Here is an 18,846-nt window from a genome sequence, read left to right as displayed (position 1 = left end):
AGATAGTTACAGATAGAGATAGAGATGATAGAGATAGAGAGATGATAGAGATAGAGACAGAGACATAGATAGAGATAGATAGATAGATAGATAGATAGATAGATAGATAGATAGATAGATAGACGATATAGGTATATATGGAGCTCTGGTGATATAATCCGTAGAGATTTGTGTTTTTAACCCAAAGGCAGCACTACTCTATTGGTTCAATTCCACCAGCCTCCTCACAAGCACTTTGCAGTCTTAGAAGCTTGCTTGGAGAATCAGCTATGAGCTGGAGCCAGCTAGATAGCAACTGACAGAAATATTTTATATATTTAATATATGTGGTATAGTTACAGGGGGAGAGAGAATCAAACCACACATTCAAAATATCTCACTTCTCCATAAACCTTCATCAGTAGGTGTTTAATAAGCAAATGTCGGATACTTACATCTGGCAGAGTCCTGGGTGCTGTGTTGTCACGTAATCGTTGCCGATACTTCTTCCTGACACAGTACACACTGACGAGGGTGATTATCAACATCACAGCAAACACAGTGACAGTGGAGGAAGTGGCAATGACAATGGTGTCTCGGGTGGAGCCTCTCTTCTCACATCTCTCTCCTGTGTACCACCAGTCAACCCCTGACGGACACCTAGGCATTTTAAGAACACGACTTACAAAGTTTCCCAAGGAAAGGCTCTTCCAGGTGAACCTTTCCCAACAGCAGCTTCTGGAAACATGAACTTGCTGGCCCTTGGGCAAGGTTTACAGCATTAATGCACAGATTCAGCCTGACCTGCAAGTTGGCGCACGACATGGATAAACTAGCTCACACCTTCAGTTATTACATTAGTGACACCGTGGAGCGTGAGTAACATTTATAGGGGAGCAGGGGAGTGTCAGACTGGACTGGGACCTTGTAGGATTTGTAAGAAAGGGGGACCTGAAGTATAAAAGGAGTACTAGAAGTTCATCACCTTGGCAGTACTCGTCTTTGATACTTTGAGCATGCCTCTGATCAATGAGTATGTGTTTTTAAGCTGTACCCTATTGACTTAAGGTCCAGAGAGGAGGCAGGAGAATGAGATGATTTTGGCATGCTTGTATTTTATTGTGGAATAAGATATTCCTCAGGTTATCTCTTTTAAAAAGAAAAAGAACACAATTTATGGTGATGAGTTGAAATTAAAATCTGAACATCTTCACCATAAAAAGTGTTGGAAAAGAATCATGTCATTGGCTTACAGAACTTCTCATAATCTGGACTTAAAGGAAACTAGCAGACTGGCACACAGGAATAATATTGATGTAAGAATGTAACATAGAGAAGCAGCTATTTTCCAAGCAAGGTGGTATCCACAGGGACCAGGTTCAGCGTATGTTTGGAGAGTGGGGAGTGAGATATGATTTAATCCATAACAGTAGGAATTAAAGAAAGTTTCATTCTCAACACCTTCTTCTCTCTTCCTAGCTATCGACCTTGACTAAATTCTACACAGTATTTGCATCTGGGAAATGGGATCGGGGACACATATGGCACCATATTTAAGTAAATACTTTATAAGATATGTAGCTTGTGAGGAGTATTTCAGATAAATGGCATGTCGTGCAAGCAAAACATTTTCAGACAACAAGAATTTAGGGTGCTATTTTCGTAAATGATTTCATTGTTCCAGTGGCTATCTGAAGGCCCAAATGGGAAGTGAAAAAGAACCCATGAGCAGTTCTGATATGAGTATCCACTGGTTTCATCCATATGAAATAGCATCATTCAATCTCACATTGTGTGCCTGATAAAATGTATAGCAAAGACTGCAGAGACCTCCACTGCCCCTTTACCTGCACTCAGCTTTATTATTGTAAACAATGCAGATGCCTTTATTCTCACAGATGACGTTTGTGCAGGAGTCCCCATTGACAACGGGCGGGTCCACTGTGCTGACAGGGGGCGGGACCGGCTCAGTCTGTGTGGAATTGAGGTGGGATATGTCTAAAGAGGGTAGAGAAGGGCAGAGATGGAAGTCAGCTTTGGATTTAACAAACATTAGATCAATACATCACAAAATAGAAGCTGTTCAGAATGCAGGTATGTGAGCTATTCCACTAATGCTGAATCCTAGTTCAGCAGCATTCATCTGTGATGAAGGACAGTAAAGCCTGAGAAAGCAGGAACCTGTGTAAGGTAGAAACTTGCCAGCGAAAGAAATGCATTTTCTATAAATAAAGACAGAAAAGTGATAAAGCTGTATACACTGCCAAACCCAGAAAACTAGCAACAGTTGCAAAAGAGAAATAATCCTATTGAGCTCCAGCTTTCTTTGGGTTCACTGTTCCTTCTGGTCAGAACAAATTCATAGATGACTGTCTAAATCACATGGAAGAGATTACTTGTCTTCCTTGCATGAAGCAGCTGGTGCATTCGAACCTTTGGGTACACTGTGGGCTTTTAAGTTTGCTATGCAATTCCTTACCCACTAAACCACCAGAACCCCCTCTGGAATACATAGACAGGTTGATGGCTAGAAGCAAAGAACAGCTAGGCCACTCTGCCTGAGGTACCAAGGAGGAAACAAAAACTTAGGCATAAAGCAATGAGTGGGCTTTCCCAAAGTCAACAGTGGAAATATTTGGGAGAAATGTGGAGCTACACACCAGAACCCTGGATAGCCAGGCTTTTGGTCTCTGGACTGTTGTTTCTGGTCAAAAGTAAAACCTTCATTATTCAGGTGACACAACCTTACTTACTGAAAGTGAGGAAGACTTGAAGTACTTGCTTCAGAGGATCAAAGTCTGCAGCCCTCAATATGAATTACTTCTCAATGTCAAGAAATTGAAAATCCTTCCCACGAGATGTATAGGCAACATCATGATAGATGGAGACTAGATTAAGACTGTCAAGGATTTCATCTTACTTGATACACTTGGTAGCTGGTAGTAGCAATAAGGAGATTAGGAGATATATTGCACTAGGAAAGGCTGTAGTCAGGGTCCTTTCCAAATTATCAAGGAGCAATGATGTCAGTGTGAGACCTAAGGCATGCCTAATTCAGGCCATGGTCTTTTCAATAACTTGCTATGTATCTGAGAGCTGGACAATGAATAAGGATGACAGAAGAAGTGCCTATGCCTTTGAATTGTGTTGGAGAAGAGTGTTGAATATCCCATGGACTGCCAAAGGAACAAACAAATAATAAGCCTTGGAGAAGGTGCAGCAAAGGGTGCTCCTTGGAGACAAATATGGTGAAGCTTCATCTCACATTCTTTGGGCATGTTGTGAGAAGAGGTTATTCTTTGCAAAGAGACATCATTCTTGGGAAGGTTGAGGATCAATGAAGGAGAGGAAGACCTTCAACCTGTGCCTGACACAGTCACTGCAGCAATGGGCTTGAGTGTGTCAGAGATTGGGAGGCTGGAATAGGACAGGATAGGACAGGGTTCAGATTTGTTGTTCATAGAGTTACTATGAGTTGTACTAGATTCGACCACATCTAACAACAACTACTACTACAAGTTACTCCGGCATAATTTTCCCCAAGAGGTATGTTCTAGCTTTAATCTGTTTAGCACTGAAGATGAACAGTTCATGGATTTTGTTGTCCTTGAGCTGGTTCCAACCCATGGCCACCCGACACATGCAAAGTAGAAATCTGCTGCACAGGGTTTTCAAGGCTATGGCCTTTCCAAGGCAGATTGCCAGGCCTTTCTTCCAAGGTTCTTCTGGAAGGATTGGTACTGCCAACCTATTGATTTGTAGTTGAGTCATTAGTAGTCAAGATAGAAATCATATAATTGTGTGTGTATATATATATATATAGTATACAGTATATGAGTGCTGGTGGCCTGGTGATAAGGAGTTGTACTGTCAACCCAAATCCACCAGCTGTTCTTTAGGAAAATGGACAGTCTCTTCCCACAGGATTTACAGCCTCTGAAAGCACACTAGAGGATCAGCTATGAGTAGGTTCCAACAACAAACATAGATTATATACATATCTGACCTTTATATGAACCATAACTACAGATCAGTTTAATATCATATGCTTAGGTGATTTTTTTTTTACAACTGAAATCCTTAGAATATAATCCTAGCATCTAGTAGCTGTACCTTAACTTATTTCTAAAGTTTTCTAGTCTTTAGGTTGCCGTCTATTGCTCTATGTTGTCGTTGTTGTTGTTGTTGTTGTTGTGTACCGTTGAGTCGGAATTGACCCATAGCTGATCCTATAGTGGGTTTTCAGAGGCAGTTAGTTGCATGGGAGGAGAATGCCCATCCTTCTCCCGCTGAGCAGCTGGTGGATTTGAACCATGTGCCTTCCAGATTGTAGCACAGCTTCTAACGCTCTATGCAGGGGTAAATAAATTCTTTACCCTGGAAGCCTTGCTGCATCAAGTTAAATTATTTTTATGTTATTAATGATTCATACTCAAAGAAACCCACCACTGTCCATTTCCTTCCACACCTAAAATTAGAACATAGACAAGCACAGCAAGTAATCAATGGCCACCACAACAGAAGGAATAGCTTATATAAAACTGTATTTATTGACATACCTTCCACTGTCAAAAGGATGTACACATCATTTCCTTTTATAAAATCTCTGCTCTTCAGCCTCTCATGGGTTATAAAGGCACTGGTGCCAAAGCCTGGACCTCTGTGGTATTGAGTTCCATTAGGGAAAAGAACCACTGTTCCGACTTTGGAAGGCCTGTCCCAAAAATAGCCTCCATTATCTGCAAAAGCAATTTATAGTAATGGATTATGTTTAGCATCGTCATAGCTTTCAGTGGTAGGAAGGAACAGGCAATGTGAAGCACAATTAGGACGGAGCGCAAATAATTAAATGATTGCTATTGACCCATGCTGTATTCCCTGGCAAATTACGGGGGTTTTTTTGGTTTGTCTTTTTTTTTTTTTTCATTTACTGTCCTAAAGGAAATAACATTGTCTGGAAGGAAGGGCCCTGCTCTGAATCTGAGTGAAGAGGACCCAACAGCTTCCTAGGAGGGGACATCACATCTGTATTGATTGGCCAATGTGGACAGTCCTCTGACTATCAGAAGTAGCCCTTTGTAGACCTCTGACATCTAGAGAAGTGTTTTGTTTTTTTTAAGAGAAGCGCTTTTAACTGAGTTAGAGTAATATGCTGCTAAGAAGGTTTTTAACACTGTTGCTGTTGTTGCTGTTATTGATTGCCGTGGAGTCTAGCACAACTCATAGCGACCTAATGAACAAAAGACCTGAAGCCTTTCTAGAACTATCGTTTCACAAAATTCATAGAGTTTCCAGAGGCATGATGTTTAGGAAGTGGATGCCACAGCAATCGCTCTCATTAACTGAATTACCACCAAAGTCCTTCAGGAAGAGAAGACAGTAAGCATCATCTGGGAAAGGTGATGGTCCACCTAACCATTGCTGTTGCTTACCGTCAAGTCAGAACCAGCTCATAACTGACCCTCCAGCAGATTTTCGGAGGCAGTCAATTGCACAAGAAGAGATTGCCCATTCTTCTCCGGAGGAGCAGCTGATGGATTAGAACCACATGCCTTAGGGATTGCAGTGCAGCTTCTTGCCACTAGGTCACCAGTGCTCCCTACCTAAACTTTGTTCTTCTTGTTGTTATGTGCTGTTGAGTCACTTGCAACCTAACCCTTAGCATGTCTCAATGTTATCCAGGAAGAAATGCTTTGGGGAAAATGTGAATAAATTCTGAGTGTTAAAACCCTCTAAGTCTATCCCCCTGAGGATATTTACCCCCCTCCAAGCAGATCACATTTGTTGGGTTTGTGGTATTTATTTTCACTGATACTTGGGTCCACCCTTTTAACATTTAGGACCCAAGCCTGATAATAATACTCGGCTTGCCATTTTTTAATTAGGTTCCCAGAGGGCAAAGAATTATTAAAATTAGAAATGTGATCATTGCTTTCTGGGCAATGTTCCTTTTGGGGACTAAAATGACGAGGAATGATATCACTATTGGCAAGTCCTCCAATATTCTTTAATAAATTGCAATCCATTCCCACACCCCTCCCAACATTACAGTGTAACTGCCCAAAGTCCTCCTTCTGATTAAAAAAAAAAATTCCCAGTTCCAAATGTTGAATCAGTTTTGATATTCTCAGGGGCATAACCAGGGACTGCTGGTTTAATAGACTTCAACATCTGAGGGTGTCTCCGTTCTAGGTTCTTCCACAAGCTTCCACACTAAATTGGTTCTAATTCTCCTAATAAATCTGGGGGTGGGGGGGATTGTCACAGGCGGCACCCAAGTTAAACATTGTATCCATGCCTGTGTCTTTGAGTCTTTAAGTGGAACTTGTGAGTCTGGAACAAGTGCAGACAGCTCGTATTCAACCTTACTTTAGTGCAAGAAAGGGCTCAAAGCCTTTTCAATTATGGAAAAATCTGCATGTACAGCTAGTGAAAGTGAATGTGATGAAAAAATGTGTTGCCAACAGGTTTTGATCCAATTGTTTCATAGGGAAGGCACATTCATTTACATGGCATCACTTGGCAAGTAGGAGTTGTCCATAAATTGGATTTCAACACTTAGAGACTGCCCAAGTCTACAGCTGAGGGTTATTTGCTCAAAGGCACATAGCTACTGAAGAACAAATCTGAGATTTGAACCCAGGTTCTTCAGACTAAAATCAACAGTCTTTGAAGAATCCAGGTATAGTTCTCAATTTCTCAGAAATATAGTCAAGATCATCTTCTGGATTTCTCAGAGTCATTACTGACCTTCCCAATTCTCTCCTGCCTGAAAGATTCTATGGTGAATACATATGCTGACACTCTGCCCCTTAACTATTTTCCACTTTTAAGATTTGGGGCTCAGGGTCCTCTAGGTCTGTGAAATCTCCTGTCCACATCAGCTGCCCCTCCCAGAGCAATGAGCATGTGTCAGCAATAAATAATAATAATAATAATAATAATAATAATAATAATAATAATCACGAACCAGCGATCATCAATGGGTCTGTGGTGATACTCCGCTGGTTGGACATACGCTGTTGAATATCAGGGTTTTGATCCAAAAGTGTCATTGTGGCTTGTTGCCAAGGACAGGGCCACTGTAATTGATCATCGTTGTCTCCAGAGATCAAGTGAAAATATATTCCTACATTCGTCGAATGGTTTAGAGTCAGGGAAATTTGAAAGGCATAACCTTTTGAAGAATAAAACGGAGGGCTCTCCAGGTTGCCAGTGGCCTGTGTGATATTTTTTATGTGCCAGATATGATGAGGGCACCGGGTTTCTGAAAGATTGATGTCATCAACAGACAGGCCACCTGACGAAGGACCAGAGCCTCTGACTGCACCAAACACCACTCGAAATTTGTTGGTCATTTTCAATGTTACATGATAAAGCTGCCAACTCCCGGTGGGTATGTCTGCAAAAGAATCATTATTATTTCTATTCATTACTTCAAAGAAGACAAAAGATTATGAGGTGGTTGCAAATCAGCATTAGCATTTTACCCTTCACGGATAAATGGCCATCAAAGACTTCATGACACATACAAGTCTGAGGTGATGGCTTACTCCCACATCCAGCCCAGATCCATTTACTTCAAGGCATGTCTGTAGGCTCAGACTCTGAAATATTTGGACACTTAAGTAGCTGTTCCTCAGAAAGTCAGCCTTGCCCAGAGACGAGTGAGAAAACCACAACATCTAACTTACTCTTCCTCCAAGGAGACAGTAATGGACTCAACAGACCACGACCTCTCCCTTACTCAGGGAATCTGTCTCATCGCCAGCTTTCATAGGCAGCTGTCATGACCAACTTCTCTGACATATATGAAGGCTGTAGGCTCCTTCCTATCCATTAATTGCTCCAGAAATCGTATTTAACTACAGTCAAAACTATCAGAGTCCTACACTGGAACTTCTTTTTTAAAACTAGAATTTAAGGGAAATGAAAACCATTTGGGTTGATACCAGCGTGTGGCAACCCTGTAGGACAGAGTAGGATTTCCCGTAGATTTTAAGGCTATAAGTCAGCATGGCTGTAGATTGCATCAACTCTCTCCAGTGGAGCATCTGGGAAATTTGAATCACCTTTTGGTCAGCAGATAAATTATTTAGCCAACACACTCTTTTCTCTTTTCTAGTCTGTTGGAACATCTGGGAGCGCTGGTGGCCTAATGTATAAGGAGTTGTGCTGCTATGTCAAAGTCAGATGGTTCAAATTCACTAGAAGCTCCCCAGGAGAAAGTTGGGCAGTGTCCTCGCATGTGATTTCTAGCCTCTGAAAACCTACTAGAGGGTCAGCTATGAGTCAGCTCCAACTTGGCAATGAGTTGAGTTGTCCCATCTGATAAAGTGGGTTAGAGATTAACACAGGCCAAGTATCATTTTAAGAACAAAGTTCATTGGAAGATAAAACGAGAGTTTGTTGACAATGTTCAGGGACAAGCCTCATCTTCCTTCTACCATTTCCCCTGAGTCAGTAACTTTTCCTATTTTATCTAAACTTGTACACACTGAATTTTTCTTACTTGCCAAGAACTGTCCTGTGTGGTGTCAGAGACAGAGCTGCAGTTTCTTTAGTGACGGTGACTTAAACAGCATACAAAAGACCAATGTTTGCAATTCCTTTGCCACAGCACAAAGTAAGAGAAGTCTCTAGTGGAAAAGGAATGAGTCCACAGCCCCCGCGTAGCTGTCAACTGTTGCATTCAGAGTAAAAACTGCCTCTGTCTGATCCCAGCCAATGAATCAGAATGCCGATAACTTACCTTTAATCTGTTCCACAAGGGTCAGAGTACCATTCACATTTTCTGTAGTATACTCCCTGACAAAGATGTTCAAAAGGTCACTTTCACTTCCACTGTTATACAGATAAAATTGCAAACACTGGAATCCTCGTTTAGGGTACATCATTCGACTCTCCAGCAGTGCTGTCGCCCCTACGTTCACAGAACTGCCGTCAAAATGCATGAAGAAGCCAGAACCTGTCAGAAGGACAAACACATTTTCAATAAATAGATACATACATACATACATACATACATACATACACACAAACACAGGATAGCAAGCATTCGTATAATGAACATGGGAGTGTGTGTTCACCAATGGTGGCTGACGATCCAATACACATGGCCCAGTTAACTTCAAAACCTAAATCCCCCGAGAGAAACATCTAAAATCTCAGCTACATATCTGGCACTTGGAAAAGCCAACTGATTGATAAAAGGAATCTCAAACCTATGTATTATTTATGAAACATTTACTTACTGTCATTGAGGTTTCTTTGATATTCACTTCCATTTGCTATGAGCTACAAAAGTGTTTCAAACTGAAGTATCAAGTGAGAACCAAAAAGAAAAAGATAATGTGTTACAGGAAATGGGCTTCAGGTCATATGTAACAATAGCAGGACAGGTGATGTGGAGGAAGAACTCTTTGCAAGGGTACCCCCGGCCCAGTCTAGCTCTGAGTGGGAGCAGTTACCCTTTCTAGGATGCCACCGGGAGCGGTCCATTGCTCTGAGAATATGAAGAAGGCAAATGGAAATTATGCTGCAAGTGGGAAGAAGGCTTGAGTCCAAGGAGGTAGAGCGTTCTGGCCTTGGTGTCTTCCAGGGCTCATTCAAGGAGAGGCTTGTAAGCCCTTTCAAGGCATCTAACACACTGTTCTTGCAACTGCTTTCAGATCACTGTGCTGAGGACAGGACAAAGCCTTGGACCCAGAAACCAGAGCCTTTACAGACCTGCCCATTTTTTTTTCTAGTTCTTTCAATATTCTTTGACTTTAACTGACCAAAAAAAAGTAATTCTGCATATAGTTGTTGTTGTTGATTGCCTTCAAGTTGAGCATGACTCAAAGCAACCCTATGAATAAAAAAAGGCCTGAAGCCTTTCTATAACTATCGACATTTACCAAAGTTCGTAGAGCTTCCAGAGGCATGTGGTTTACAAAGTGGATGCCACTCTTGCGATGTTAGAAATAATAACAACTATCAGGTGGGGGTTACAGGTTAATGTTTAAAAATGGCAATCATAAAGCAAATGTTGAGAGTATCTGAACCAGATCATTCCAAAGCCTCCCCCATCCCCAGCTCTCTATTTCTGTTTGCAATATTCACTCTAGTTCTAAGTAATCTCTAAAGGCACAAGAGTGAGTGACTTGTTTTGGTTTTCATTTCCTATATTTTACTTTTAATTTCCTTTATTTTACTTCAAGGATTTGTTAGTTCCCCATTAACAAAGCAGCTGTAAGAGTGGGCTCAAGTATATCCGAGATTATCAGGATGGAACAGATAAAACAGGGTTCAGATCTGTTGCTCATAGTATCGCCAGGAGTTGTGGACCACTCAACAGCACTGAAAACCTCACTATGTCCAGATCGCTGTAAAGGGCAGTTAGTTATGATTTGAACAGCAGACAGTTTGTGATGAGACCACATGAAACAATTTTGCTCTTACTACAAGCATTTGTTTTTCAAAAACAGGAAAAAAAATGTCAGCTATTTAAGGTGCCCTCATGGTATGGTGGCTAAGCTCTTAGCTATGAATTGAAAGGTTGATGGTTTGAACCCACTATGTTCTTTGTGGAAGAAAGATGATGTAGCCTGCTTCTCTCAGTAGTTAAGAGCCTTGGGAAGACTTCGAGACAGTTTTACTCTGTCCTTTATGGCTACGAGTCAGGCACGTATTTTGTTGCTGATGTTGTCGTTTCATTTGTTTGTTTTTTAACATATTCCCTGCATAGATTATCAGAGATATTGAGTAGTGGTCCTGAATTCTGAAGCCTACTTTTACAAATTTACTTCAAGAAATGGCCCAATAAATAAAAATCTAACAGATATAGCCAAGTACAGGAATATTTAATTCAAAACAAAATTCCAACAGTAAAGGATACTCAACTGAAAAAAAATTGCAATAAATTCTACAATTTTTACTTTCACTCTAGATATTTTCATAACAGAAGCATGTAATTCACCATCAGCTGCAATTCTGTAAACTGAATAATCCACAGCCCAGTACTATTTGTTGGACAGAGTCACTGTGGCCCACAAACTGGCCGAAATCAATACCACTGAAGCTGAAATAAGGGCCTCCTAGAAGGCTTCATCTTCTTCTCTTGGGGTTTTTACTTGTAGGGGCATCCTGGATCACAGCACTGAATCACATGAATGAGGACAAGGAAACAAACCATGTGTCATTATTATAAAGCACAGAACTTATCCCTTCAGAAAAGTTTAAAGACTTCTCAGTAATGATTCTGATATTTGATATAACATCTAAATCTTCCATCACCAAGGAAAACTCTGGAGTCACTGAGAGACTTAAGAAGGATCTTGGTGTTTACCATCACATCGGCCCATGTTGGAGTGATCACTTTGCGGCCCCTGGGGAACGTTGGAAACACGTTTCCAGTCAGCACTATCTTCTGAACTTTGGATCATACCACACACATTTTCGAGTTCAAAATCGCATGTATCCATAAAGCTCAAGGAAGAGGCTACAATAGCAACAAACAAAACCCACAATTATTGACACTCATAGAACATGATAATCTAAGTCACAAAAACTGAGCTCATCTGAAATGTCTGGCTAATGCCTCCACGAACTAGTTCCTTTGCCATCAAACCAGAAGAAATGGCTGGCTCCTGACTACTATTATTTAAAAGTTGACCAAAGATTCTACAGAAGAATCCTGATCAAAGGAGTGGAAATATGGACTCAAGGCTTCCTCAATCCACGAAGGTTGGATGAACCTCTGAAACTATTGCCCTGAGATTATCTTCAGACCTAAACATCCCTGAAGTTTACTTAAAGCCAAATGAGAGTTTTTGTTTACTCATTAAAAATGTCTGTCTTGAGCTCTTTCAAGAGCTATCTTTATGGCATAAAAAATGACAACAGCAGCTGGAAAGACATATAGGAACCTTGATGTTTTTATTGTTTTATGGTTGAGTCAGTGTGAACCCATAACTGACCCTCCAGTGAGTTTTCAGAGGCAGTAAATCACGAAGGAGGAGACTGCCCACCTTTGGTGAATTTGAACTGTGAGTGTTTGGGATGGCAGCACAGATTCTTACCACTAGGCCCCCAGAGCTACAGTAAATGTGTGTTAATGGGGGAGGTGGCACAGTGGTTAAGTGCTTGGCTACAAACTGAAAGATCAATGAAGAAGCTGTGAGCTGTTTTGTGGCTGAAAGACATGGCAGTCTGCTTCCACAAAGATTATACAACCCTGGGAGTCCTGGGCAGTTCTACTCTGTCCTAGAAGGTCACTCTGAGTGTGAATTGACTAGACGACGGTGGAGAATCAATGGAGAAGCAGCATTTCTGAAAGGAGGATAAAAACGATTACACAGTTTGAATCCACCAGATACTCTGCTGGAGAAGGAGGGGCAAGCTCCTTCTGTACCAGTCAGATCTGATTTGACGGTGCATGCACTTAGAAAAAGAAGGAAAAAAAGCCAAAAATGACTACACAACTTAAAGAATGTAATCAATGCCACTCTGTGATCTACGTAGAAATATTTGGAATGGTCTATGTCTCACTGTATATTATTATCAATAAGAACAATAAGAAAATCATTTTTAGCTCAAGAAAATCTACTTATCTTAAAGGAGCTCAGTGGTGTAGTACACAGTGCTCAGCGAATTGACCCTTTGCTGTGACTCAAACCCAGCAGTGGAGCAAAATAGGCACTCTCCTCCTGTACAGCTTCTGAGAAACCACTGGAGGGTCAGATGTGAGTTCATCCCGACTCCACTGCAATGAGTTTGTGTTAGAGGTTTTTTAACCTACCATAAAAGCATTGGCATTAGAATGAATACTCAGTATTGGGTTAATCAAGAAGGTAGGTAAGCACAATATTAGGAAACTTTGATGACCTAGTGGCAAGAAGCTGTGTTGCAATTCCAAAGGCACAGGGTTCAAGGTCACTGGCTGCTCTGTGGGAGAAAGATGGGCAATCTCCTTTCTTGTGATTAACTGATTCTGAAAATCCACTGGAGGGTCAGCTATGGGTTGGTTTTGACTCAATGGTATACAACAACAACAACAACAAGCGCAATATTACTTGAATAAGAGAATGAATAATTTTACTGTTTTCTTTTCACTACATCAAAGATTCTGCTTCTGGTTTGACTGGAATCTGCCTTTTCCCCAACCCCACAGTAGTTTCCTACAGAATCTAAGATTCATTTCTAATTCATAAGTGCTTATACAGCTCAGAGGACAAGAAGAAGTCAAAAAGGCGAAATGATAAACACCAGGAAGAAGTAGGAAGAAAGTTGTTACATTGAGGGCATTATAATCAATCTCCTAAAACAAAATTATTGTTGTTGTTTGTTGTTATGTGCCATCGAGTCGCTTGTGATTCATAGCGACCCTATGTACAATAGCCCTAAACTCCGCTCTGTCCTGTGCCAATCGCACTGTCTCTGACACTCCCATCCCAATTAACCCAGTCACTGAATCAATCCACCTCATAGAGGGCCTTCCTCTCCTGCGCTGTCCCTCCACCCTCTCAAGCATGATGTCCCTCTCTAAGGACCGGTCTCTCCTCACAACATGTCCAAAGTATGTTAGACGGAGCCTCAGAATCCTTGCCTCCAAGGAGCCACCCGGTTTAACAAAATTATAGGAATTGTTAAATGCAAAACCAAATTGTTCTGTAAGTTTTCCCCAAATAGCAATAATTTTTTTTAATTATACAAAAAAATGCTTCAAATACCTGCTTAGGGCCTATTCCTACAGCCTCTGATTCTTTCTTACATCTGATGGTCAGACTTTGTGAGAAGAAAATTACTGCTTCTAAGTTGTAGATTGGGATCTCTTCTGCTTTTTCCCCCCATCAAACTTTTACTCTTTCGGAAAGCCTAGAAATGCTCAGCAAGACGCCACAGAGTGCAAAGCCTTCCCGCGAAGCTGAGAGAGGTACAAAGCATTCAGAGAACCAGGACGTACTGCAGTTATACAGGCGGTTCAGCTTTAAGAGGTCATAGTCACTGAAGTCCATCCGCTGGCCAATCACGTCCATGAAGTCGGGAATTCTCGTTACAATGGTTGGCTCACTCCCATTCTGAAAGGCAGTTTTGCTGTAATGCATCACCGAATTGTAATCGTAGGGAACATTCAGAGAGTCTGATTCCTGATCGGAATAGGTATTAAAGTTGTGTTCTCTGCCTAAATGATATAAACAAAACCTTTCAGTATCTTGTGTTCTCAAAATCGATTTAATCTTACGTCAAAAGATTTGTTTCCTTCAAAGCAGATAACATGCTAAAAAAGTAAGAGCCGGTGGGGAAGGGGTGGGTAGGTAGAAAAGTGCAATGATGAATGGCTGGAAACCCTAAGTCTCCATAAACTTTCATTAAAATTAATTTTTTTTTAATTAAAAATTAAATAAAAAAGAAATAAGAGCCTTGACATGAACAAATATATGCACACACATGTTCCTTGCAGCATTGTTTACAGTAGCAAAGAGACAGAAATAACGTACATCACCCATCAATGATGAATGGATAAAGAACTAGAGTAGACAATGGAGTCCTACGCAACACTAAAAAACAGTCATTGAAGAAACACTATATAAAATGGATCCATCCAGAAGACATTATGCTGGAAGAAATAAACTGGTCACAAAAGGATAAATATTGTATAAGATCACTATTACAGAAGGCTGTGCTCGCTTCGGCAGCACATATACTAAAATTGGAACGATACAGAGAAGATTAGCACGGCCCCTGCGCAAGGATGACACGCAAATTCGTGAAGCGTTCCATATTTTTAAAAAAAAAGAAGAAGAAGAAGGCTGAGGAAAAGTTTACACACAGAAAGAATCCTGCTTGGATAGTTCCCGGGGATAAGAAAAGAGGGAAAGGGGAGGGGGAAAAAATGAGTAAATTTATAACAGACATATCTTGAAATGACTGAATGGAAAGGCAATGTCCAGTAAGGGGAAGAGTATCACAGTAGCACAGTGTCAGGAGAAGAGTATGACAGTAGCACAGTGTCATTAAAGAAAGGGTAGCTACAGAGATATAGAGAAGGATTCACGGAAAGCAGGATTAGAGGGAGGAAGTTGGGAGAAATACAATCACATTATATTTTAGGCATTGAAATTAATATTATAGAGCAAAATGTATATGAATGGTTGAAGGACAAGTTAATTTACTTTATTAACTTTAATGAAAGCGACAATAGATAAACACCAGAGAGGGAAAAAGAGACTTCTAAAGTGCCCCCAAAAGGCAGATAATATAATATACATGAAATAACTTTTGCTACCACTGGTATACTGTATTTCAAGGACTATTTTGTGAAATAGCCAGGCTTATGGTTGTAACATTCTTAATCATACTGAACATAGCTGAGATTTCATGATAGCCCCAAATTGGAGCATTAACATTGAGCCTTTGGTTCTAAGACCAGCTAATGGAATGGAGTCTTCTAAAAGGTATTAAAGTAGTCGAGGTCATTGTCAGGCAAGGAATGTATATGGAAATGAAAACAAGCATGACAGAATGGAACCGAGAAATGGTAACGTAGACAGGAGTCATTAGAAAGTGCTAGTATTGGCGCGCTCTGGTGGCCTAGTGGCAAGAAGCTGCACTGCAATCTCAAAGGTGAGCGGTTCAAATCCACCAGGTGCTGTGCTAAAGAAGGAGGGACAATCTCCTACTGTACCAGTCAGATCCAATTTGATGGTACACACACAAAAAAGAAAAAAGATTTAAAAAAAAGAAATAAAAAAAAAAAAGAAAGTGCTAGCATAGTCATGGCCTTCATGGTGACTAATAACAAGTCTCTGGGTCCACTGCTGAAGACATTCAGTTGCTGTGTGGAAGGTTGGAAGGTCATATTTATTCAGAAACACTTTGGAAGAAAAGCCTAGTGATTGATTTCCAAAATGTCAGCCATTGAAAACCCACTCAGTTCTTCTCTGACACATGCCAGATCACGGTAACTTAAAGTCAACTCAGCACAGCTGGTGTGGAATACGTGTGGAGGTATTTTAACAAACTAACTCAGAGAAGCTATGAGGTCACTTAGCATCATACCATCCAACTAGTGGGAAAATGATGGCATCTTGAAGTCAGATAGTCGCACTTTCCTAAAGTATATACATGCTCTGTAGTGTAGGCAGAAGGAGCTACCAAGCCTAAGACTTTGGAAATCCTAAAGAGAGAGGCCAGGGATTGATTAAAGCTCAGTGTTCCTCTTCTTTTCATTTTTTGCTGTGCCTTAAAATGGTGTCATCAAGATTCATGGTGTGAGGGGCATCAGAAACAGGGTAGTCCTCACAGTGCCTCACACTAAAATCATTCCGCCTATCTGGGCAGGACAGACAAGGAAGCTACACAAACCATGAAAAATATGAGTTCTACTCATCCATGTTTAGTAGGATTTTTGTGACTTTGAACGTAGAACCACAAAGTGCAAACTGGCCAATCACCTAAGTGTTTCAAGTGTTGGTTCCACAAGATACCAAAAAAAAAAAGAAACCCAACCAAAAACCTGTGGTCAAATTACTTGGGGAAAATGATGCTGTCTGAACAAAAAGTCTGAACAGCACATCCTCATAAATAAATACAAGTTTAAAATTTTGACCCTGATCTCCCAAACTAATTGTAGCACAGAGCTCTTCCCATAGTCAATACCTGGGAATATATTATTGGACAATAGTCAACACTCTTGGCACCAGCATCCAGGAAATTAAAAGATGTATTGCAATGGGAAAATCTGCCTCTCTAAAGTATTGAAGAGCAATGGTGTCTCTCTGGAGACTAAGGTGCATCTGATACAGGTTACGATCTTTGCAATCACTTGTTATGTATCAGAGAGTTGGACAATGACTAGGGAGGATAGAGGGAGAATTGATGCCATTGAGCTGTGGTGCTAGAGAAGAGTATTGAATGTACCAGGGACTGCTAAGAAAACAAACACATTCATCTTAGAGAGGGCTAAACCGGGCTGCTCCTTGGAGACAAGGATTCTGAGGCTTCATCTGACATACTTTGGACATGTTGTAAGAAGGGACATCATGCTTGGAAGGGGGAGGGACAGTGCAGGAAGAGAAGACCCTCTATGAGGTGGATTGATTCAGTGACTGGGGTAGTGGGGTAGGTGTGTCGCAGACAGTGCAATTGGCACAGGACAGAGCAGGGTTTAGGGCTGTTGTACATAGGGTCACTATGAGCCGCAAGTGACTTGACGGTACATAACAACAACAACAACATCCCATGACGCACACTTTGGAAAAGACTGAACTAGATAGTTTCTAAGAATATGCTATTCTCAAAAGTTCTAGGGCTCTGGGATACTTGAATGCCAAAGGTTTACAGGTATCTGCCATTTCATAATGGAATAGAGCTAAGTGAATAAGGCATCAGAACATTGGAACTTTCCATTGTTAACAATTGGTACAGATGATAGGGCAGGTCACATGTTTAAACTCAGTAGTTAACCAAAAGTATTAGAAAGCAATACCTGACTGAATTCTATCCCACATGATATTGACATAGTCATCCCGGTCGGAACGTGACTGCTCGTGCCAGAATCCCAGGGCATGGAGGAACTCATGCTGAATTGTTGCTATTCGGTCACAGTTGGCTCCAATAGAAAGTTCTTGCCTCCCATAATGCCTGTTTCCCACTGAAGACCAGCAGCTTAGGGGGAAATTTCATGAAAAGTGGGAGAGGATGTTACGATGCTGAGGCTGACTTCTCAGAGCCCTATCCCCTATGCCTTGTCCTTTAGTCTTCCCCCTTAATTTTACTCTTAAATCAGGACTCTGTGCATTTAGGTCAAAACCCAGGTGAGGCATGAGAACCTATCCAGATAGGTGCTCTTTGGAGAACTTGCCTAATAATTGATATTATGTAGAAGTAAGTCATTCACCAAACTAGCCCTAATTTTTTTACCCCCTGGAAATTTCAAAGTCTTTGAGATTGTCTTTGTTCCACTGATATCTATTAACAAGGGTTTTGTAGGAACAGTAACCACACTGAATTGCAGGGCTTGGTGTAAAGAACACTTTCACCTTCATAACTTGTTATGAGTTTTAAAGTATTTTATACACATAATCTATGTGCCCATAAAAGACACTCAGAAGTCAGCCTTTCACAATATCACACAAGTAACATGACCATTGTAAATAACTTTGAAACCAGGTAAAAAAAAAAAGAAAACGAATACTGACACCAAGAATAGTCAACCATTCTGACCATTCAACCATTCTCTAAAGATTTTAGTCTTTACTAGGCAGAACATTTCTTGAGTGGAAAATAAAGAACATGTAAATTACGTGTTAGGGTTGAAAAATCACAAAATTGTGAGATGACTGACATCAGTCAGATTTGTTTTAACTTTAATGCATGCATTAAAAGATATATAGATATCTATATATCATCTATCTATCTATATATCTATATATCTATATATAGAGAGAGATAGACAGACAGAAAAAGAGAGAGAGAGATATTGAGATTGTTAACAGCTTTAGTTTGCTTGGCTCTACAATCAACATTCTTGGTACCAGCAGCCAGGAAATTAAAAGACAAATTATATTGGGTAAGTCTGCTGTCAGAGACCTCTCCAAAGTACTGAAGAGCAACTATGTCAGTCTGGAGACTAAGATGCGCCTGATACAGGCCATGGTCTTTGCCATTACTTGCTATGCTTCAGAGAGCTGGACAATGACTAGGGATGATAGAAGAAGAGTTGGTGCCTTTGAGCTGTGGTGTTGGAGAAGAGTATTGAATATACCATGCACTGCTACGAGAACAAACAAGTTCATCCTGTAGAGGGTGAAGCCAGGCTACTCTTTGGAGGCGAGGGATATATATAGATATATAGAGATATAGAGATATATGTAGGGATATATA

The 18,846-nt window shown here is 40.7% G+C and overlaps 1 protein-coding gene across 1 annotated transcript in view; it reads right to left on the bottom strand.

Moving 5' to 3' along the window:
* Positions 1–353: 353 nt before the first annotated feature.
* Positions 354–18,846, bottom strand: part of MEP1B (meprin A, beta) — a 34,361-nt gene continuing 15,868 nt past the window's right edge. Inside the window, exons 7-14 of the mRNA XM_006899567.1 lie at positions 17,450–17,628; positions 13,925–14,143; positions 11,309–11,461; positions 8,732–8,947; positions 6,950–7,381; positions 4,539–4,718; positions 1,827–1,977; positions 354–639 (exon numbers count right to left, since the gene is read on the bottom strand). Coding sequence (XP_006899629.1) covers positions 354–639; positions 1,827–1,977; positions 4,539–4,718; positions 6,950–7,381; positions 8,732–8,947; positions 11,309–11,461; positions 13,925–14,143; positions 17,450–17,628 — 1,816 coding nt within the window. The remainder of the gene's footprint in view (positions 640–1,826; positions 1,978–4,538; positions 4,719–6,949; positions 7,382–8,731; positions 8,948–11,308; positions 11,462–13,924; positions 14,144–17,449; positions 17,629–18,846) is intronic.

The sequence above is a fragment of the Elephantulus edwardii genome, unplaced genomic scaffold (genome assembly GCF_000299155.1).
Source record: "Elephantulus edwardii isolate Elephantulus edwardi_28Jun2011 unplaced genomic scaffold, EleEdw1.0 scaffold00261, whole genome shotgun sequence".
Taxonomy (NCBI): Eukaryota; Metazoa; Chordata; class Mammalia; order Macroscelidea; family Macroscelididae; genus Elephantulus; species Elephantulus edwardii.
This window is presented reverse-complemented; position numbering and strand designations above follow the sequence as displayed.